We start from the raw sequence: 24103 nt of genomic DNA, 5'->3' as shown, positions 1-24103 counted from the left end.
CTGATGACCAATTTGTTTTCTAAATCCGTCATGTCCTTCTTCCGTCCGCAAACACGATAACTTTCGAACGAATAAACCCGTAGAAGATTATTAATAATCTGAAGGGAATCTATCGATTCCTTCAAAAATATTCTATGTCCGAGAACTGAAGAATTCAGTGTACAAACTTAGGATTATCAAAGATCCGTAGAAAGGCTTTGATAACGGTCGAATGGAAAACAGCCTGAATGCCCATAAAACTCGGCATTTCAATTGAGTTCAGACCAGTCTACAACTACAACATATGTCAGACACTTTCACCGACAACGAGAAGATTAAAGATTTTCACATCTGTTCCCGAGACCGACGAAAAAGTACCTGCAACGACCCAAGTGACCAGCGACCCTAAGAATCGATTAGACAAATTGTCATCTTCTTCAAACTCTTTTAGTGGGTTGGAAATAAATTGAATAAGTGTTTTTATCCCGTTCTTTTATTTCCCTAATTTGTCCTTGGCCGTGAACTACTTTAGTCACAGTATAAGGACCACAACCCACAAATCTATCTATATTCTATCCCAGTTTTAAAGAGAATACCATCAGATGGTATACAGATGGTTCCTAAACCACGACGGGGACTGGAGCTGGAGTATTCGGGGCTAGTACCAAATGCTCAATATCGCTAGGCCACTGTCTAAGTGTCTTTCAGGCAGAGATACTTGCAATACTTTCTGATTTCTCTTATGAAATCAGAACGTAATCAATGTTTAAATTTTTAATTAATGTTTGGGCAAATGGTGCAACTGGCCATTGAAATATTTTGGTGTGGATAAGTATATGCTTCCTGTTCTTATTACCTACCAAGAAAACAGGGGCGGATCCAGGCGATGTCTGAGGGGGGGGGGGCCATAGAAAGTCACGGCTGATATCGATTAGCAAAATAGCGGAATTTTTTGTTGGTGCCTATCAAGACACGTGCTTTTTATAGAAAGATGTATTTTAGTAAATCATATCATATTCAGTTTCCAAAATATTTGTAGTACAAAAACAAGTTCGAACAATTTCATGAATATATGTAGATGTATTTCATGAGAAAACTCGGGCACAAGAAAGTATGAGGTATAGAAAAAAATCATTATTTTTGCATAAAAATCAAGATTTAATTACCACAGTTAGAATGATCCGTTTCCTTTCGAATATGCGCCGTTTTGTTCTATAACTTGTTGCTTTTTTGAAGGTTTGTGTATGCCTCCCTCATAGAAGCCCTAGTCGATATTGGCGAAAAATTGAGACAGTCGAATTTCACAAGCCTCTGTTAAAACGAATTTTTCACCAGCAAAATTGTTCGCCATGGACAGCAAGATATGATAATCCCTTGGTGCCAGGTCCGGATTATAAGGTGGATGCATAAGAACTTCTGGCGAGTCACTATTGATGTGTGTGGCCTTACGTTGTCCCCAAGGAACACAATTCCTCTCCTGGTGGTTGCTTCTGGGCAATTGCTTCCTTCAGAAGGTCTAAATGTTGACAGTACAGATCTGAGTCAATATTTGTGCCTTAGGGGAGCAGCTTATGTAGATAATTCCCTGCCAATCCCACCAAATACACAGCAAAACCTTCCTGACCGATTCCGACAGCTCACCGCTTTTTTACTAGGACCGTTTTCACTTGACGTTTGTCGTAAGTCATTCACATTTCATCACCAGCCACCAACCGTTTCCACAATGGGGTTATTTTATTGCGTTTCAGCAGCGATTCGCAAATGAAAATTCGGTCCAAGAGGTTTTTTGCAGTAACTCGTGTGGTACCCATACATCTAGATTCTTCTTGAGACCAGCCTTTTGCAAATGGTTCAAAAAGGTTTTTTACGCAATCTTCAACTCTTGAGCAATGGAAACAGGACCCGAAAATGTCCTTGATTTTGTCGATATTTTAGACAATTGGTCTCCAGCATCAAGCACCTTTGACATAAAAATTACTGGAACGGAATCGACGAAAACAAAATTGCGCGTAATTGGCTATTACACTATCAAGAACATAAATACTATTTAAATTTTCAGCCGCTTGGCTCGCATTTTCGGCTTTATCGAAGAAAAACTCAAATATAACGTATTTTTCTTTGTTATTTTGTCCATCTTCAACGCGCGCTGAGTAAACTTATCACAAAACTGTCGCAAAAGATTATGTAGTACAAAATCTCATCTTTCTAACGCCATGTTGTGGAACCCGATCGGACTTATTAAACGCGTAATACAGATAACTAAAGCTATCTATTGGAAAAAAAAAATTTAAAACTTAATGAGTGCATATTTTTCGGGAATTCAGGATACACTTTTATAGTTATAAGGTCCGCGAGGGGGGGGCCATGGCCCCCATGGCCCCCCCCCTGGATCCGCCCCTGCAAGAAAATTGGATATTATCAATTAGAGTGTCTGAATATGAAGTTAAAATAAGTTGGAAGCTACGTGGTTACATAATGTTATCCTCAAATTGTTTATACCCGAATTTATTTGGCAGTAGAAGCATAGAAAGTTTAAACATTGTTTTAATCAAAAACATAGAAAATTCATCGAAAAAAAATGTTAGAAGCGATCTCTATGGTCTCCAAAGGCGGAATGGAGGCATAAATGACGAACGCTCAAAAACATCCCACATGTAAATGCTTTCCTCATTTTTTTAATAATTATCCAATGTATGTGTATGAAAGGTACTTACAAACTCAGCCCACAAGAGTGGCAAAACCATGTTGGCAAATTTGTCAACATGAGCTATTGAAGTTATATCTCTAAGAGCCATGTTGATCTGGAAATTAGCCCTTAATTCGACTGGTACTCCAGATTTCTGTACGAAAAAAATGGTCATTAATAATTTAATCCCTTGAAAATATTACTAGGTAGATATATCAATTCAATTCTACGTAAATATACTTACAGGTTCTATTACGAAGTAAGAATCATGCTTGGAAGCATCAGGATTAACTCCTTCAACTTTGGCCTTGAGAATGGGGTCATTATTATAGAAATGAGGACTGCTCAGAGCTATTGGAAAACCGTAGTAACACCCGTGAACATCAAGGAGTCCTCTGGGGAAGCAATTTGATTTATCGTAACACAAACATTTTTCTGTTTCAGGAGAGTCTTCTTGGAAGTTGTACACGTAGGATTGGAAGCTATCCTTTACGGTTTCATTGACTTTTACCTGTAAGAAAGAATACGAACTCATAAGAAATGAGAAAAATTAAAAAGATCACATATGGGGTGAAACTATAGAATAATATAAAATATTTAGTAAGGAGGAACATGCATGTAACAAACTTATACATAGCCTATTGGACACTGATATGAAATACTTAGTCCTGACTAGTGTTGCGCATTGCTTTAAAAAGTATAGATAATTTTGATCCTGTAGTATCGAAGCGAGCAATATCGATATCGGATCGCTTCGAAAGTATAGAATATTTTGTATAGTACATATATCAGTTTAATACCTATCTAAAACTGTAAAATTTGAGAATTTTTTTTATTTGGCGAAGTACAATCATAATATTCATTCTGAATCGAATACCTATTTTTATCTTGAAGTCCAAGCACAACAGTTTCAAAGCCCTATTCTGTTACTCGAATAGAAACCAATGAATCGAATCGTAATCTGAGAAATCGGAATATTTCACTTCTATCGTATCCAAATTTGGTATTCTGTATCCAATTCTTCTTCTATCGTCAAATTGATTCGTATTGGTATCCATAGTAATTCTACTTGAGTTGCAGCTTAAAATATAGACACGGGCGTAGCCAGGGGGGGGGTTTTGGGGGTTCAAACCCCCCCCGAAATGTTGAAGATGTCAAAAAACCTTTTTTTTTTTTTCAAAATCTCGAAAATATTTTTTAATGGAATTTGTAAAAAGTGAATGAAATTATCACTCTCAGTTCAATTAATTTGTAATGTGAAATTTGAATTAAATTACCTCTACGTAATCCAGTTAATTTGTGCTCACATGTGCCCCTCAAAGGAAAGTTATGGGTTAGTTTGATTTTTTCGATCGTTTGTAACGGGTGTTTTTTTCGAGGTATATAACTTTAAGTTGGCATTACTGTTCAAGATGGCTACCGATTTAACAGCTGTCAAGTGATTTATTCTCAGTTCGGTTTGGCAATTCATCATGAATAGACTCACGCCTGAAGAACGCTTGAAAATAGTGCAATTTCATTTCGAAAATAATGGTTCTGTGCGGAATACGTATCGCGCAATACGTCCATTTTATTTTATTTAGCGATGAAGCGCACTTCTGGTTGAATGGCTACATCAACAAACAAAACTGCCGCATTTGGAGTGAAGCTAATCCTCAAGTGTATGTCGAAACACCGTTACATCCAGAAAAACTGACTGTTTGGTGCGCTTTATGGGCTGGTGGAATCATTGGTCCGTACTTCTTCAAAAACGATGATGGCCAGAACGTTACAGTCAATGGTGATCGGTATAGAGCCATGATTACTAACTTTTTCATTCCTGCATTGAACAACCATGATGTCCAGGAACTGTGGTTCCAACAAGACGGCGCAACATGTCACACAGCTCGTGCCACAATCGATTTATTGGAAGACACGTTTGGTGACCGCCTAATTTCACGTTTTGGACCAATTGGCCTCCAAGATCTTGTGATTTAACACCGCTAGACTACTTTCTGTGGGGCTATGTAAAGTCATTGGTCTATGCGGATAAGCCACAAACCCTTGATCATTTGGAAGACAACATTCGCCGTGTTATTGCCGATATACGGCCACAAATGTTGGAAAAGTCATCGAAAATTGGACGTCCAGATTGGACTACATCCGAGCCAGCCTTGTCGGTCATATGCCAGAAATCATATTTAAAATGTAATGCCACAAGATTATCTTGCGGATAAATAAAATTCATATCAATCGAATAATCCTTCGTTGCTTTATTGCAATTTAAAGTTCTATAGCTCTTAAAAAAACACCCTTTATTTTGTTGGGTTCTGAATCCGAATCTGAGGTTTAGCACCAAAATTCTGTGACGGAACATTAAAAAAAAATACAAATAAATTTAATCTTCTGACGTTTTCTTCCATAAAGTTTTTTGTCCGAAAAACCTGGCTCAAACGATAGTTCAAAATTAGCGTATTATATCTATGTATCTCTGCTAAAACTCAGTTGATGGGGTAGTTTTAATTTCTTCGATTTATTATCTCTGTTTCTGGGGAACAGAATTCGAATGTGAAGTTTGCCAACAAAATTTCATGATAAACATTGAAAAAAATGCAAAAAAGGTGATATCATTTTTTACCGGTTTTTTGCATATAAACTTTCTACTCATAAATTTGAATTTGAGTACTCTGTTGTATAAATACTACGACGGTATTTTTTCCTAAATATATTCATAGGAATCGATGTAAAGAAATAAACTGAATTTCAAAAAGTGATTTTGAAAATGCTTTTTTTCTCAAAACATACTTGAAAAATAAAACTAGTGGAAATAGACTGAATGGGCTCTTTTAAAGTTGATATATTTAAAAAGAAAAACATAAGATTTTTTTTATGATATGTAAAACCCCCCCCGAAACTGAAACCTGGCTACGCCCGTGAATATAGATTATCAATGTTCTAAGAGTTACAGAATACCAATTCGAAATGATTCCGGTGCATTTCGATTCGATCTATACCATCTCTATTCGATTTGAAGTTACAGAATTATGGTTGTCAAAACAAAAAGGTAGGTAACTTAAATACTTAGCTAGATCAAGTGAATGAAAGGGGTCTGAAATGCATCACTTCGAAATTATTGGGACGGTGAAAATAATGTTTGCATTCAGTGCAATCAAAGCAAACTTTTTTAATGGTTTAATTTTTCTTGGTATTCAATGTTTCACAATTTATTTTTTGCCTACTTTATTATTATTATTTTATCATTTAAGGATCCCATTCGCGGGCTAAGAATAGTATAACAACTGATGATCGTAACTAATAAATAAATATCTTCTATCTTCGAACAACTAAACATTGAGAAACTGAACTTCAGACAGATAGCTTTATGTTCGATTTTTGGATAGGTAGGAAAACCGCATATTCCAAAAAGTTAACTACAGAACGATTTATTATTGGAAATTATAAACGAATTGATTTTTTTTTTAATAATGTAGATTAAGATCATACCACCATTATTTCTAATACCTAACGATTGGAGGTAAAACTACAGTCTGGATTCGATGAAGTTATTGATAATGGGTGTTTTTTTCGAGGTATATATAAATTTAAGTTGGCAATACTGTTCAAGATGGCGACCGATTCAACAGCTGTCAAGTGATTTATTCTCAGTTTGGTTTGGCAATTCATCATGAATAGACTCACGCCTGAACAACGCTTGCAAACAGTGCAATTTCATTTCGAAAATAATGGTTCTGTGCGAAATACGTATCGCGCACTACGTCCATTTTATTTTGTTTAGCGATGAAGCGCACTTCTGGTTGAATGGCTACGTCAACAAACAAAATTGCAGCATTTGGAGTGAAGCTAATCCTCAAGTGTATATCGAAACACCGTTACATCCAGAAAAACTGAATGTTTGGTGCGCTTTATGGGCTGGTGGAATCATTGGTCCGTACTTCTTCATGAACGATGATGGCCAGAACGTTACAGTCAATAGTGATCGGTATAGAGCCATGATTAATAACTTTTTCATTCCTGAATTGAACAACCATGATGTCCAGGAGCTGTGGTTCCAACAAGACGGCGCAACATGTCACACAGCTCGTGCCACAATCGATTTATTGTAAGACACGTTTGGTGACCGCCTAATTTCACGTTTTGGACCTGTGAATTGGCCTCCAAGATCTTGTGATTTAACACCGCTAGACTACTTTCTGTGGGGCTATGTAAAGTCATTGGTCTATGCGAATAAGCCACAAACTCTTGTCCATTTGGAAGACAACATGCGCCGTGTTATTGCCGATATACGGCCACAAATGTTGGAAAAAGTAATCGAAAATTGGACGTCCAGATTAGACTACATCCGAGCCAGCTGTGGCGTTCATATGCCAGAAATCATATTTAAAATGTAATGCCACAAGATTATCTTGCGGATAAATGAAATTCATGTCAATCGAATAATCCATCGTTGTTTTATTGCAATTTAAAGTTCTATAGTTCTAAAAAAACACCCTTTACTTACAAACTGAATCTAAAAAGAAATAATAAATTTACTTTTTTCTTATTTTGACAAATAACGCAAAATACCTGAATCCTGAATACAATTAACTCTCTATATGTTAAGATTGTATCAATGTTTCAGGAAAATAATTCCCAAAAAAAGAATAAACAATATCACTCCACAGTATCGGTAACTCAAGACAAAAATACAAAAGTATACAAAAAAAAATGTATATTGTATACTAAAGTATACTTGGTATCGAAACAGAAAAAATCGATAAGTACCTATCGTCCAACACTAGTCTTGACCAATCAGAAGTCATGTGAAGTGTCAAATGTTTTATGACGTCACCCTACACTAATCTATTCCAGATGCCTTACAGAAGGTTGCAGGTGAACACTTACCAAATATTTAGCCCTGCACATACTCTTTCTGTAAAACAGAAGCTTTTCGTCCTTCTCGATAAAAGCAGGGAACTTTGCACCATCAGAGGCTCCCCTGACATTTCCGCAAGGCATTTCCCATTGGGGTATCTTTGTCGAACCTCTCCACATGTCTATCAGTCCTGCCTTCTTAATGTCGTCTTCTCCAGTGTACACAGTTTCGAAGTCTCCGTCGAAGTCATACATCTGTAAAGTTTTTACGTTAGCAATTTTGATCTTAATGAATGATTATAATAATAAATAAACCTTCGAAAGAGCTCCATCAAAAATATAGATCAACCTATATGTTGAAGATTTTTTTCAAAGTTGAGTGTTCCGAGCTTGTTTGAACTGGATTTACTACTTCTTTTCCGAAAAGAAAATTCGAAGCATCAGCATCATGAGTATCAGTTTTTGTTTGTTTATTTTCTTATTGCGACACCCTTAAAAGAGAATACCACCATGTGACTTCTCAGTTCAAAACGAAATTATAGATTTATCCTCATACAACCACGGATTTTTATGGGATTTTCACATAATTTCTTTAAACCAAAATCTATATTGAATAATTACAAAATTTGCGGATGAAAAAAAAGTTGGTGACTTTTCGTTTTTCGAAAAAGAATTGATGTATTCAGTGTATACAACACTGTTATATTTTCAAAGTATTCATGAAAAAAAACCTACAAACATCATTAAAAAAGAGATAAAACTATAATTTTGTGAAAAAAATAATCGATCGTTGTACAGGGTGGGCAAATAAGCGAGGTAAGCGGCTATATCTCAGGATCCACTCATCGTAGAGACTTGCGGCAAAAAATTTTACCACTAAAGTAAACAAAAGAAAACACTGGAAATTATTTTGAAGTTCATACCTCCACCGCTAGGGGGCGTAATAGCTTTCGTCGAGTAGAAAAATGCATTTTACTCGAAAAATTTTCATATTGAGTTGGAAAAAAAATATCATCACTGTAAACCTTGGAAAATTCTCTATCTGTTTGAATTGTCACTTTCGATTTTGCGACATCAAATGAGGGTGGGGGAAAGATAGAAATCTGACTGATTGAAATATCTGTAACTTCTGTTTGGCTCAACATTTTTGAGCAAATTAGATCTTATTTGAGAGACAACATCTTGTTGATTAAGGAAAAAATATACTCATGATGAATTTGATTCAGCTGCTTCCGATAGGGAGCGCTAAGTCAGAAGTTCATTGTTTTGTTCATTTTTCTCTGAAATTTCAAATGTAATGATAGGATTCTCTTAACAGAAACAAACATTTCATTGAATTTGCATGAAAAAAGCTGAAGGTCGCAAAGCGATAATTTCAGGCGTTCTGAAGTTACGGCCGAAAGAAGATATTCTTCAACTGATGCACTGCGAAAAACCAAATTGAGTCTTCAAGTTCTAACAGAAACAGAAATCTCATCAAATTTGTATGAAAAAACCAAAAGGTCGCAAAGCGATAGCTTCAGGGGTTCTGTAGTTATGGACGAAAAAAGATATTCTTCAACTGATGCACTGAAAAACTAAATTGTGTCTTCTTTCGGCCATAACTCCAGAACGCCTGAAGCTATCGCTTTGCGACCTTTTGGTTTTTTCATACAAATTTGATGAGATTTCTGTTTCTGTTAGAACTTGAAGACTCAATTTGGTTTTTCGCAGTGCATCAGTTGAAGAATATCTTCTTTCGGCCGTAACTTCAGAACGCCTGAAATTATCGCTTTGCGACCTTCAGCTTTTTTCATGCAAATTCAATGAAATGTTTGTTTCTGTTAAGAAAATCCTATCATTACATTTGAAATTTCAGAGAAAAATGAACAAAACAATGAACTTCTGACTTAGCGCTCCCTATCGGAAGCAGCTGAATCAAACTCATCATGAGTATATTTTTTCCTTAATCAACAAGATGTTGTCTCTCAAATAAGATCTAATTTGCTCAAAAATGTTGAGCCAAACAGAAGTTACAGACATTTCAATCTGTCAGATTTCTATCTTTCCCCCACCCTCATTTGATGTCGCAAAATCGAAAGTGACAATTCAAACAGATAGAGAATTTTCCAAGGTTTACAGTGATGTTATTTTTTTTCCAACTTAATATGACAATTTTTCGAGTAAAATGCATTTTTCTACTCGACGAAAGCTATTACGCCCCCTAGCGGTGGAGGTATGAACTTCAAAATAATTTCCAGTGTTTTCTTTTGTTTACTTTAGTGGTAAAATTTTTTGCCGCAAGTCTCTACGATGAGTGGTTCCTGAGATATAGCCGCTTACCTCGCTTATTTGCCCACCCTGTACAGTGCTGCCCTCTACATATATGCATCGTAAATCAAAAGAAGATAAAATGAATGTACAACTTCGTATACCGTACAAAGTTTGGTCATCGCAGGAGCGCCAGAGGGAAAATAATTGGGTAGCTAATGTTTGACTGATACGAGGAATACCACGTGGTGGTAATCCCTCTTGAGACTGTTCTCAGAAGGATTGTGCGAATTGAGAAACAATTGAAAAACTCTTCAATTTCTCTAACATTTGAACATTTTCTTATTTTAGTTCTTCACATTTCTCGTCTGATGAAACTATCTATTAATTTGTCTTCGATTTTTCACTTGAAAGATATCTTAGAGAGAGTTCATTTCTTACGTTGGGCAATTTCGACGACCTTCTTAAAGAAAAGAATCGACAATTGAGTTCTGCCCAGAGAGATTGTTGAAAAACTTCTTTTTTCTTTAATTTGATCAACTACGCCGAAATTCGTGTATCTATGGGTTGTTTATAAGCCTCCATTTTGTACGTTCATCTCAAGTATATTATTCTTACAATGGATAAAAATATCAAATAAAGAACTCGTCTTAAATATCGCATGACAAAGTGGATTTTGTGTTGGAAATATACTTAAGATACTCAAGAGGAAATACGTAACTGCTCAGTTCAAAATAAAATAAGATACATTTCTTCTTACAAATTACCGAATTTTATAGAATTTTCAGATAATTTCTTCAAACAATAATCTACATTGTAGTATTTCAATATTTTTTATGCGAATTTCATATGAGAATTGATGATAAGTATCCCTAAAAAGTACTGATGTATTTTAGAAATATCCGTTGAAAAAACTTACAAAAAAAATCATTGCAAAAGAGACAAACCCTAATTTTGTGAAAAATTGTAAAAAGACTCGAAAAGTACTTCCTTTCGACGAAAGTAGGAACTATTGTTATATTCCTAACTTCTTAGGATGGACGCTTTGTTTTGCTCTTGTTATGATGAAGTTTGTTTTATGCCTTATCCTAACTTAAGGCCAAGTAAGCTCTAGATGTAGGTTTGAATGATAGCAACTTACCCTGTCGATGAGACCAAGGTTCTTGAAAGTGATCCAACCGGGCATGAACTGATTGCCAAGGCTCATTAGAGAGTTTGTGTAGTTGAACATGAACTCTCTCGCTGTCATTTGGACTAAAGGCTGTTGGTCAATTTGACGTATAAGCATGTTTAAGCCTAACCTGGTGAAGTAAGAGTTTTCGTCGGATACTACTTGGGCTATACTCTGAAAAATAAACAAATTTTCAATGAAATGAACTTGATAGGTACTCTGGAAGTCAACACAAAAATACAACACAATAATTTTGATTTTTGTCGATAGCTTGTACCGCAAACAAAGGAATTTATTCAGTTCAATAGCTATTTCAAATAATAAAGATTGAATTGGATGTCATATCAGGGTCCAAAAAGCTTTTTTGAATCAAATGATTTTATTCAGAATATTAGCAATTCAATGTGGATTTTGAATTTGAAAAACTATTTTAGAACAAAAAAACAGCTTTGCATTCTTGGACGATGAAGGTTTACTACCTACTTAGCTCAGAATATTTTCTCTGCTTTGGAGTAAAATTTTCATATTTTTCTTTTTGAAAAAGTTTTTCTCAGAGAACCGGAGGTGTGTCAATGATGACTCATTATGGTAGAATCTGAAATGGATAGAGGAGTTTTGGATACGCAAAGAACAGGGTACAGGGAAATCATCATAATAACAACCCTATACTTTGAAAAAGTGTTGACTGTTGGCATTATTGAACTTGACTAGTGTAAACTTCTAAAATTTGACAGTCTCTTCCTGAGTCACTCTTTAAAATGCTTCGTAAATGCTTCGAATTACAAGTTTTTCATAAAAACCGACTATTTAGTTTTTTCTATCCATTTCTCGAGAGAGGAAAATGGTACGCCACTGAGATATTTCCAATTAATGATCATGTTTGAATTGCTCGTTCAGCCTTTTTTTTTCGTAGTCACCATTTTCATGCAAAAAATAAAACATCTTCACTTTTCTGCATTATCATATCATAAAATTCATTAAAGAAATTAAAAATACGCCTTGAGGGGGGTCTATAAGCGTTGTTGCGGAGAGTCGTTATTCATTATTTAATTTTTTTGAAATGGAAAAAAAGAATTATACGAATTTTTGATTGAAGATTGAATACATGCATAATATTACATTACAAAAAGTCTTGTCAAAGGCAGAAAAAACGATTTTTATAAAATTAAAAATGAAGACGTTAAATCGTATTGTGAATTTTCGGATGAGGTAGAAAAGGACAGTACATCAGAGGAACATTTGAATTAACTTCACTTATCCTGAAATCGGTGCGTCATACGAAAAAACTGAGTAGGGAATTTTGAAGTTAGATTTGGAATGATTTTTAGCTTGAAATATCTCAATAGCGTACCATTTTTTCTTTCAATAATGAACATAAAATTCTTGATTAAATTATGACATTATTTTGACATGCATGACTATCCCCTGTTTGTCGTTCTTATTCACTAACACCCATCACTCTGTATGTTTGAATCGTTTCAAGCTTTTTTTGCATTCCGCCAGGTTTTCAAGGTGACCTTCGTCTCCGCCGGTACCTGTTATCAAATATAGCAGATTTGCATATTAAAATAAATATCAAAATAAAAAGTGACCCGAGAAAAAAAAATGATTGTATAATCACGGACTAAACCAGCTCAACGAAAATGTTCAAATTCTTAGGTATGGAACAAAAAAAAAAAAGCAATCTTTCATGAGTCATTCGGATAGAGAGGATTATTAGGCTGAGGTTTGTTTTAAATACGTTATAAAAAAATCACCTTAAGGCTAGTATCTTGATTGATTATAGATAGGAGAGAAGGTGTTGGTATGTCTATAAAAGGAATATTTCATGAGCTATTAATTGATTTATGGCCACAAAAAATATTGTTATTCATCAGGTTTTTTTTTTCAAGAAGTAGGAGGGGTCTAAGACGATATGACGGAGTCAATTCAATTATTATTGGCACAATTAGAGATTGGCAAAATGTGGTGGGTTAAGGAAACTGATAATTATGTACCTACTAGTTCTTTGGATCTATAATTTCGAAAAGGAAATGTTTGTAATTGTTCTAAAAAAATATATAACAAAAAACTGTGAAAAATTTAGGGGGGAGAGGTTAAAAATTATATTCTGTCGCATTCATTCTAGAAAAACAATTTTTATATACCTAATATCCTCAAGTGAGTAGGTACTAAATTTAGAATATCTGATTTAGTTTGAGAGACAATTAAAACTACGATATTGACTCAAGACGCTCGAATGTGATGGTAGAAGGTCACTCCTAGGTAAATCTGCTTCAAACAGTGCTCAGCGATTTGACACGTAATATAGCAATATGGTCTCGTAGAAGCTAGTTGTCTGAAACACCTATTTTAGTGCTATATGGTTAAGAGAAGCGTAATTAATTGATCTTCTCCATATTCCTCTCTATCTTATTCTGTTCACACAGAACATATAGGAATTTCAATATCTTATAATCGTTCTGCTCCTAATATGTATAACTGAACTATTTTGATTGAAATTAATAGGTATTTTTTGAGAAAGAGTTGAGTTCATTCTTCTTATTGTAATGATGTGAGTGACAAATCCTTTTACGAATATTGATATTATTGTTTTCGTTATAATTAGAGCATAAGAATGGATAGGTAAAAACCCATTGACTCAATTGAAAATAACATTAAGAAAAACAATAAACAATAAATGATTGTAACCTCCTATTGCCTTCTAGTTCTGAACTAAATAGTTCTCTAAATTTAAATAAGAATCGTTAATGCCTACAGAATTTTTAATTTTCAGTTTCTAAATTTTATCATAAAGAATAGTATTAGTGACAGTATTGGTGAAAAGCGACTTTAAAGGCTTTTAAAAGCCACTACAATGCTACGATGTTATTATTGTTATTTATAAAGACCTTGTACTATCATATGACATCAGCATGTTCTGCTTAGGCGGAAGATGTTGGAAAAATATAAACTTTTTGATTGCTGACGATACTTCTGATGTAACACCATCTTCTCCAATGAAATTATATGACAAAAAAAACAACGAATTATAATTTATTCTTTGAAAAAAGCCATCAAATCTGAAATAGCCCGATTATACATTCAAATGAACGGAGACTTCAACGATGCGTTAGGCATGAAACGAAATTTGTAAGCCTATTTATGGAGATAACAAACATCTTCCTGAGTTGTGTTTTTTAAGAATTGCATTTTTTGTGATCAGATATTTATCGTCGGAATGATTAATTCAACAATAATGTTCGAAATTCAAAATACAAACAATCTGGTACAGTTCAATTAGAAACTGCATTCTGCAATGCAGAATTAATTCTATATTGGTCGCTTGTTATATAATTAGGTATGAGAATGAGAAATACCTGGAAAATTGGCTGTTGGTTCATGATTCATTTATCTTTACGAAAGGTGTAGGTATGCTTGATGAACATTTAGAAGTGAAAGAACAAGAGTTGGGTTCCGTAAAAAATTGGTGTTGTCTTTCGAGAATATCTTGGTAGTATGGCTATTTATTTAATCAAAATTTAAAGCAATATTGTTTTTATATTCCTTCTCTTTCGCAGTTGATATTGTTTTTGAACGGTGTGAGAATACATAATGAGTATATTATTCCAAGATTATCAGTACCAACCACAGTTTTTAATTGTATCGTAAGTTTAAATATTTAAATATATAATTTAACATAATAGAGTGAACACTAATAAATATCTAACGCAAAAATTTTATTTTGTATTAATTATTTCAGTTTCGTAAACAAGACCACTGGAAAAATCCTTGCAAATAATCATTTGCAACAAAACAAGGTAGGTAAAGATTTTTATTAAACTAGACAAAATAAACAAAATTGAGAAAATAATACGGATTATATACTTAATATTCATTTAGAATGATCAATATCATACCTAATTACTAAATCAAGAAATTGTATATATTTGAGAACTAAGTACATCGAAAATGTACAAGGTGGCCAATTTAGATGTTTTAACACTAGGTACTACTTTTAAATCATAGGATGTGATGATATTCATTTTTGGCATCCTTCTTTTGTTTTCGAGTTATATACCTTAGCGAAAATTGGAAAAATGGCGATATTGAAAAAAAAATCATAGATATCTCCGATAATACTGATGATAGAGTTCTGAAATTAAAATATTATATAGGCACAATCACCGTATGGTTTGCATCATTATAAATAATAGAAAGTAGTCAAAAACCCTTTTCATCTGAGAGTCGCAATATTTAAATGAATTCAATAAAAACTAGAGCTTCCTATAACAAGAACAGTCTTTTTCCATCAATCTCATTATTTCTATGCTTTTTATTAATTTCTACAAAATTCGAATCTAGATATATTTTGTAAATTTTTATATAAGATACAATTATTATATGTTTATAATATTTTATATTATGAATAAATTGAAACTTTATTTTTTAGGCAAGGATATTTTTCTATTCTGCTTTTGTAATTACCTGATGTTGTTTGTGTAGAATTAGATTGAAAAGACAAATAAAAATGAATATAAATTTCAAAACGGTTTCTGAATTAACGAAAAGATCCACATGATCTACTGTTTCAATCGATACAGTTGTAATGAGATAGATACATCAGAAAATTATTCTTATCTAGAATGAATACTCACAAGTACAAATCAATTTCAAATAGCATATGAAATAACTCGTATATGATTAAACTCAACAATTTAATTAGGAAATAATGCATATTTATTTATCCTTCAAACCACATATTTACATTGAAAAACATTAGGCATAGGACCTGTCACCAGAAAAAACTACAAAAAATTACAGAAAAACAGCGAATAAGAAAATTAATTAAAGAGAAATCCCAAAATACTCTTCGAGAGTATAAAAGCTTTTCTTCAACAAATACTCTTCCACCGATTTTTTAAATAAACGACTATTCTTTACCTGTTTGATTCAAACTGGCAATGCATTATACAGTTCAATGCCCATGTACCTGGGTGATTTCTCATAACCAGTCAATTTGTATTTTGGTATTGATGAATCATGTACAAAGGAACAAAGAAGAAATAATATTAGGTAAAGAGCTAATACTGATAACACAATCCATACGATGCTGTATCTATGTTTTTGAAATCAGGAGAAAATAAGCTATCTAATAATGACATAGAAATCTATTGTTTCCATTAAAAAAAAACAAAACTTTGAGTCATAGGTTTGTAATTAAGAATCCTGCTGAAAAGACGAGCCCGCCAATGCATTTTACGTAAAATAATGCCTATATACCTATTGTTTTAATTTCAGAGCTATATCATCAGTATTAGTGGAGTTATACATTTTTTTTCGATATTGCCATTTTTACAATTTTCGCTTAAAACTTGAAAACGAAAAAAGACTGCTAAAAATAAATACTACTCTTATTGGTTTCCCAGTAAAAGAAAACGAGAATGGTGTATCATATTTTGTCTATCTCCTCTGATTTAAAGATTGTAATACTAAAACATCGAAATTCTCCCACCCTGTACATCGACTCTCCCAAAGCGAAAAAAGGATTACAAATGTTTACGGTCAATTATTCTAACGAGGAGAAAACAAATAACATTGTTAAGCTCCAAAAATCCCATTTTCTTCGGCTGCGCTTCTCAATCGTCAATTACAACATCACTATTCATTGTTAAGTAGGTATTTGTTTTGTAACGATAAATCTCACTGATCCATTTGACTTACTCGCTCATCAAAGTTCCCTAATGATCGATATTGCAAAAGGTAACTTATGCCGTACCTTTCCAAGCTAGCAGAGCAATTCTCCTGAGATATTTTAGAATATGCCTACAGATATTCTGAATTGTTATAATAAATTTTGAACATTCTGTATTGTTTTCGCTTATAAATCGGCTACTGAATGAAAAAGAAGTAGGTATCGCAACATCACGCTTTCGAAATGTATACTTAAATGTCCACATCTAGGCTGTAATGTTTTCTTTCATTCTTTCTTAACCAACTTGCGAATTTTCCAATCATTTCTCACTTGCCAAATCGATTGTATCGATTGTCGTTTTTTTCTTGCATTGCCCCGACGCAAAATAATGCAACAGCAATTATCACCTTTGTTTGTTGCATAATCTTAATGTTTGGAACATTCTAGAAGCGAGTCTTACGACCAACGACAATGAAGTCAAGAGTCTCTTGAAGAGTCTTCTCTATACGTTTTTGTGAATGAAAGTAAAAGCAAAAAGATGAAAGTCATGTTTTGATTAACTTGGAATAAAGCAAGTGTTTAGCGGAAGAAATGAGTTATTGAACTTATTTTCGTAGCAGATAAATTCATCATTAAAAAAAAATAATCGGAAAATCTAAGGGCTGTTATGTTTGAACTTACCAGAAGGGCAATGTTGGGTAGGATCATGGTGTCGTTTTCTAGTCTTCCTTCGGACATTTCTGGCACAAAGACCAAGGGATGGCTTGGTATGGCAGAAACCGTGAAGTTGTCGTTGAAGGTTATGTTCTCATGAGACATCAATTCCCTTAAAAAAAAAGTTAGTTTAAGTGTTATTCGATATGCGAAAATTTACTTTACTTAAATTTAATTAATTATTTACTAACTAATTTTACATAATAAGATTTTTTCAAACTAGTTAAAATATTATGTACGGTAGTAGGAGGTAATGAACTATTGTTTCCAATTTTCAATCTTCCCAGATTCCCTGGTTAGAATGCCTATTATCTAACAATAGTTAGCCTACTCTTACATTACAAGATGTTCATCTAGCTAGAGACAAATATACACGATTGTTTGAATATATTTACTATAAAGGTAACTGACTCCATAATTGCAGAAGCTCCTCAAGAACTCATTAGGTGAAGTTGTTAAAGCAATATAAATTTTACATGAAGTTTATTATTATCTCAGGAAATATCTCCTTGAAAAAATTCAATATGAATATTATCCTGTAGGGCTAACTGTCGTTTTGCTATTGATTTATATGATGTTTTCACTAAACTATTTTTTTTTTTTTGAAGAGTTCATCATTGAGGAAAAATTAATGGATATGGACATATCCATTAATTTTTTTGGAATGGAAAAAAATTATGAATTCTTTATTGAGGAATCAATGATTTAACTTTCCAAACAAACATTAATTTTTTTAGATGATGAATTTTTACACAAAAATATTCCATTAAAGTCTTGTCAAAGGCTTAAAAACGGTTCTTTTAAAATTAGAAATAAATACGTATTTTGAATTCTTGCATGTGATAGAAAAGGACGGTAAATCAGAGGAACGTCCGAGATTGATTCACTCATCCTGAAAAGAGAAGTAGTTAAACTTTGGCAAATCATGAGATTGCCACTTGGTATAAACCCCTCTTGAATTGAATTTTTAGAATTCAGGAATTCGGAATACAATATTTTCAATTCAATGTTTATCATTATAAGTTGAGTTGTTTCTTAATTCAGAGAACAAAATGAAAGTGGAAAATTTGCAATGTCCTCATTAATTCAGACTAAAACTATTTATCTCGCAGAAATGTCCTCATTAATTCAGACTAAATCTATTTATCTCGCAGAAATGATACAGTAAACTAGGGCACGATAAAATTCTCGTCGCAGAAATTAGAACTGCAATCACATATCTCCTCTCATTATCACATAACAATCCGAAAATAGGACACTCTGTATAAAATTTATCATTGTGTTCTCATTACAAAAGTTATTGGGTTGCATTTTATCTTGTTTTGGCCTGAAAAAATCCAAGAATCGACACAAAAACGCGGAAGCACAAGAGTAATTAATCATCTCAAATTAATTCCAATGAAAGATGAAATAATAAGCCGATGAATTATACACCGGTGTAGAGCAGATCGAGAAGATAGCAGCTTTGATTCTGATGTTGTGAAGGCCGTTGAATTACTGAATATTATAAAAGATGCTTAAAATATTGTTGTATGTGAGATTTTGACTTTTTAAAATAATGATGTCAATGATCGATTGAATTTCAAATATATCGTTAAAAGTTTTTCTAAAAAAGTCATTATTCATTCATTCTATACGTGACATTCACAGTGATATTTTTGTTTTCGACTTTGATCTTCTTTGTTGAATCTTCAGAAACAATAACACTAACTTAAATGCGAAAAATTAATACCATACATTTATCAGTGAAGACAGATTTATTTACTCGCAGAAAATCTCTCTTTCAACAAATTATTCGCTTATCGAATATCATCAAAAACAACGTCATATTTTTTCTTGACAACATTTCAAAGATTTATTTATTCTATATAAACGTGTTGCTTCTATTAGCGATTCTAATGAAAACACTTAATCTGTATTCATAATTTGACTCAGTGGTTTAACAGAGATTTTTAAGATTCAAATTATTCACAATTCATCCTTCTTCTGCTTGAGGTAACATTCTGCCGAACAATTATATTCTTGAAATTAAATAATGAAAAATGATTATCATTCCTACGTTTTAGGCTATAATTCCTTTGAGAATAAAATTTGCTTCTATACTCGAAATGGTGTATTTGCCTATCCTATGGCAATTTTAGTTTTGTTGAATACTTGAGTAACAATTGGAATGTTTGGACAAACAATTACAAATAGTTCATTGTACCGGATTTTATAGACATTTGTTATTTGTATAAAAACTGAATTGTCACTGAATGAATTAACATCTCAGTTCATATCAAAATCAAATATGAGCAATCATCTGGTTATTATTCTATAAAGTTTTTAAATAATGAAAAAACTTGCGCGATGGTACTTGGTTTTCACAGAGTGCAATTTCAGGGAAAACCCGGTCTATATTTATATCGATAATATTGTATCAACATCCTACTCACTTGTAAACATAGGGACCAACTTCTTGTATCTTCAGTTTATTATCTATACCACTCATATACTCCTCTTTGTTGGTGATGTTCCAAAGGAAGACTCGAAGATAAAGGTCTACTGGAGGTACTCTCCACAAATCAAAAACCTCTCCTCCCTCTCCAAACATTATTTTCTAGAAAAAAGCGTAGATATTGAATTATTAACAGCCATACATTTTGGTTCAAAATTTCCCATTGAAATAATTACAAAAAATATTTTCAGATTACGTTTTAGAAAGTGTAAAATTGAATCGAAAAAAGAATCGAATAAAAATTACAAACCTGCGCTATAAAGAGCTTTTTTTGGTGACTATAAGACATCATTTTAAAATTTAGTACAAAAATTACGCATTTTCGTGATCTTTAGAATCTAGAAAATAATCCGTGAATTTCAAAAAATCAAGAATCGATATTTATTAAAAAAATTCGCTGCGTAAAATAAGAGAAAATACGAATCCTCAGTGGAAAGTTGATTTTATTTTTTTATTCGAGGGACCTTCAGATCTTTTCGAAAAAAATTCTTACCCTCTGAAGTTTTCACAATTACGTTTTGAATTCTTTGGAATAGTCAATTGTCTGAATTTATAGATAATAATTATTATTTATATGAAATTCAGAATGAAACCGCATTCAAAAAACACTTGAGATCTGGTAAAAATAATTTCGAAAACTTTATGTATTGACTCGGTATTTACTTGATGGAAATTCATTTAAAAAATTAAATATAAGTTATTCTATTTCCACTTTTTTGTTATTTAAATAACTATCGTTTCGCTACACAATACCTACTGCAGACTTTACATTTTGAATAACTGTTTCTTTTTAAATTCAATAAAAATTCTAATACTTGACGTAAGTATCATTTAATTTCGATATTAAACTTTTATAGATATGTAATTGAACATTCAACAGCCGACACTTCATATGTCTGAACCGAATGAAATTTAATTTTGAGTTTCTATCGAAATTAAAATTGAAGGATTTTAAAAACTTAAAAATTTTATTGATTATACTTACATATCTGTAGATGAGATCGTATGGGTTTATGATGAATATCAATATTCCTGATATGAAGGAAGCTATACCAAGGACTGCAAAACTGATGGCCCCTAGAAAAAAAATATAATTGTGAGCATATTGAACGGTTTATAATGTAGAGCAAATTCAGAATGACTCTCTCTCTTATATTTCTGTATAATTTCGTTTTAAAATTGGCAAATTGATAGTTTGAACTAAAATCCACGGCCCCAAACAAAAACTCGTTCTGTTTGTGGGTTTTCCCCAACGACCATTTGAAAGGAATTCGTGCAAAGTATAAGCAAGTCTAGTAGATGTAGGCCTCAATCTGCTACTTAATCGAAGATGCTAGAATTAATGAATACTCAGTTTGGATCCGGACATCTAAACAACCTGACCCCAGTATCATGGAAAAAATGTTGCCAGTCCCCGTAATTTTTTTTTGCAAAGTCGATTGCCTATATCCGCAGACTTGAAACCGCAATATGCCCGTTGAAGATTGGAAAACCCCATAGACTTGAAGCTGTTAGTCTGAACCTGTTTGAGGTAGAAATTGCGGTATTTTTGTGCATCGAAGGAGCAACGTTAAGGTCCAATGATTATAATTAATATAGATGAAGGAGATCTTATTAAAAACCCGGATATGTTTTTTAATTAATTCCGTTCAATTAGAAAAAATGGCATGAAACTATACCATTTTTTTTCAACGAATGAATAAAATCAAAATAAGTTGTTGACCAATCTTATCTGGAATGAACTGTATAACGATACACTAAAAAAAATAAAAATAATTGGGGAATTGACTGCCAAAATCCAGTATTTTTAAATAATAGTGATGGTGTCCTCAAAGTTTTTATTTATTTTATTATAATTTATTTCTATCAACAAGTTTTGAACAGATTTTTCTGGTTTGAAATGCAAAATAGCATTAATTCATTTGATAATGGTTTCGACCCATCTAAAACCACTTGAGTGCTGGTTCAATCATGCGCCCGTAAAGATCAGAACTTTAGGTATACAGGGTGTATCTGAATAACACCAAAAAAATATAAGGAGAGATTCTATAATGTAAATTGAGGTGGGTATTTGGAATAAAATTTTTGAAAAATCTTCCCCCGGGAAAGTTACCTCCGAAGATTAACCAAAAAGAATTCAATAAATGTTATAATAACTGTATTGTCGATATTCGACAGGTTTCTGTTCATTGTTTATTCACTATTGTTTTGGTTTTAAAGGTCTTATCCTAGTAGAATCATAATTTGGTTGGTTCTTGTTCAATGAAATGCTATTCAACATGAGCTTGTAATACATTTCTATTTTTCTCGTGAATGCTCTAGTTTTCGAACAATCTTGTAGAGATAAAAATGTTAGTGAATAAATTAGACATTTCAGTCATGTTTTTTAAAAGGAAAATATTCATTCAAAAGAAAGTTGTAACAAAAAATATATTAAGTTTTGTATCTTTAGCTCAATAAACATGAAAAATAAAAAAAAAAGGTGTAATTTTTTTCGAGGTAGTTTGTCAAAATATTTTATGCCAAATACCATTTTCATCACACAATCATTTTTTCGGTGTTATTCAGAAACATCCAGTATATGAGATGTAATTGATCATGATGTCATTATAGTTGGTTAGTTTATCTAGATGAGGGAATCAAATTATGTTATTTAAATTTGAAACGCACATTGAAGAGGTTATTTTACATATTCAAATAAAATTTCAACATACCAACACACATAAAAATTAAAAATACATCGCACACAATTACATCTATTAATATACTATACAAAAGAAATTTCGGATGTCAGAATTCAGGAGTAACTCTGTAAAAGTTGTGCCCTATTTTTGGGTGCTATTTAATAGGAATTCATTCAAGATTAGGGAATTGAATTCCGATTGATCTTTGGTATTAAACATTTTGTAAAGTTGGATTTTAATAGACTTCTTCATTGAAATATCTTCAAAGAAGAACATGGCAAAAGTTTGTTTATTTCTACCTAATAAAAAACCGTTTAATCGTGTTCAGTGATTCAAAGTACGCTACAATTATTGATTATATGGAGATGAGGATATCGGAGGATGGATTTAATTGATTTACTGCTGTCCCCCCGAAACTTGGTGCACTGCACATTCTTCACCCTCGTTAGAGCCACCCCTAAATCGTGGTGGTCTTAGTTCTATTGGATTTAAAAATTTTAAATTTCACTTATTCTGAGTTTTGTACACTCAGGGTCATAAATATGAATAGGATGCATACTTCATTTTCAGTTAGTGAATAATCTCCCTAACATGTGCTGAGAAAATTCACATTTTCTCCAAGAGCACACACTTCTTACTTTTGACGGGAATTGAATTTTTCCAATAATTCAGGAAACTGACGAAAGAACCGATGACAGATCGCAGGGAAGAATGCAGCCTAGATGCTGAAGCTCGGCAAGTAAGATACAGAAAATAGAAAATTTTCTTGTTTCCACAAATTCGGACGTAAAGGAAAATATCAAAGTAACATCATTCAAATTTTCATATTTGACCGAATGAAGTCGAATGAATACATTAAATGTAATATTAAATATATTTTTAACAACCATTATGCATTTGAAAATAAATACAATCTGACAAAGTCCAAATAACAATGTTGGGGACTCGGTTGGGGACTCTTAAGAATGGAGTTTATTCTCTACATTTTATTAGTTTGAGTTTCCACTTAAAAGAGCTCGTTTGGTGTTTTCGGACACCTTATGTAATTCTTTTTCTTCCAAATATCGTGTTTAAAAACGGCTAGCCGGTTAGACCAGACCAGTTGTCAGACAAAATTAATTTTAGCCACGAACTCTTCTGCAGTGAATCCAATTCCATCGTTTAGCAGCATTTTCGACTTTAAACCATAAATGTTTGAGTGAAATATTTCAGCAATAGACTGCAAATGAAAGAATCTGCACATTTGAGTACAATTATGACAATTATTTGTAAACCACTAGTCCAAAATTTTACAGAAATTTGTTTTTTTGAATAATACAATAAACATATATATGTTATGATCAATTGAATTAATTTGATTGGCTTCTATAGCTCTTCGAAATTATATTTTTATTGGTGTAACCGAAAGTACCTTAAGTATATGATCTCTACCTACTAGGAGTACTAGGGAGTAGAAATCATAGTCATATTAATTGTAAGATGTATTAAATTTTCAATTCTTATGATTTTTATCCTATGTCAATGATTCTATATTTTATGATTATTTCACTAGTACAAATAATATAAAAAGAAAACGAGAAGAAAACTTAGTGTCAAT

At 32.7% G+C, this 24103-nt stretch overlaps 1 protein-coding gene across 6 annotated transcripts in view; it reads right to left on the bottom strand.

Moving 5' to 3' along the window:
• Positions 1 to 24103, bottom strand: part of LOC123676583 (scavenger receptor class B member 1) — a 71386-nt gene that overhangs the window by 1559 nt on the left and 45724 nt on the right. For all 6 annotated transcript variants that reach the window (XM_045612579.1, XM_045612582.1, XM_045612581.1 and 3 more), the window contains 7 exons: positions 20808 to 20899; positions 19761 to 19924; positions 17293 to 17437; positions 10908 to 11111; positions 7547 to 7771; positions 2910 to 3176; positions 2694 to 2819 (listed from right to left, as the gene is read on the bottom strand). In XM_045612579.1, coding sequence (XP_045468535.1) covers positions 2694 to 2819; positions 2910 to 3176; positions 7547 to 7771; positions 10908 to 11111; positions 17293 to 17437; positions 19761 to 19924; positions 20808 to 20899 — 1223 coding nt within the window. The remainder of the gene's footprint in view (positions 1 to 2693; positions 2820 to 2909; positions 3177 to 7546; positions 7772 to 10907; positions 11112 to 17292; positions 17438 to 19760; positions 19925 to 20807; positions 20900 to 24103) is intronic.

The sequence above is a fragment of the Harmonia axyridis genome, chromosome 3 (genome assembly GCF_914767665.1).
Source record: "Harmonia axyridis chromosome 3, icHarAxyr1.1, whole genome shotgun sequence".
NCBI lineage: Eukaryota > Metazoa > Arthropoda > Insecta > Coleoptera > Coccinellidae > Harmonia > Harmonia axyridis.
Note: the sequence above shows the minus strand (reverse complement) of the source record. Positions and strands in the feature narration are given on the sequence as shown.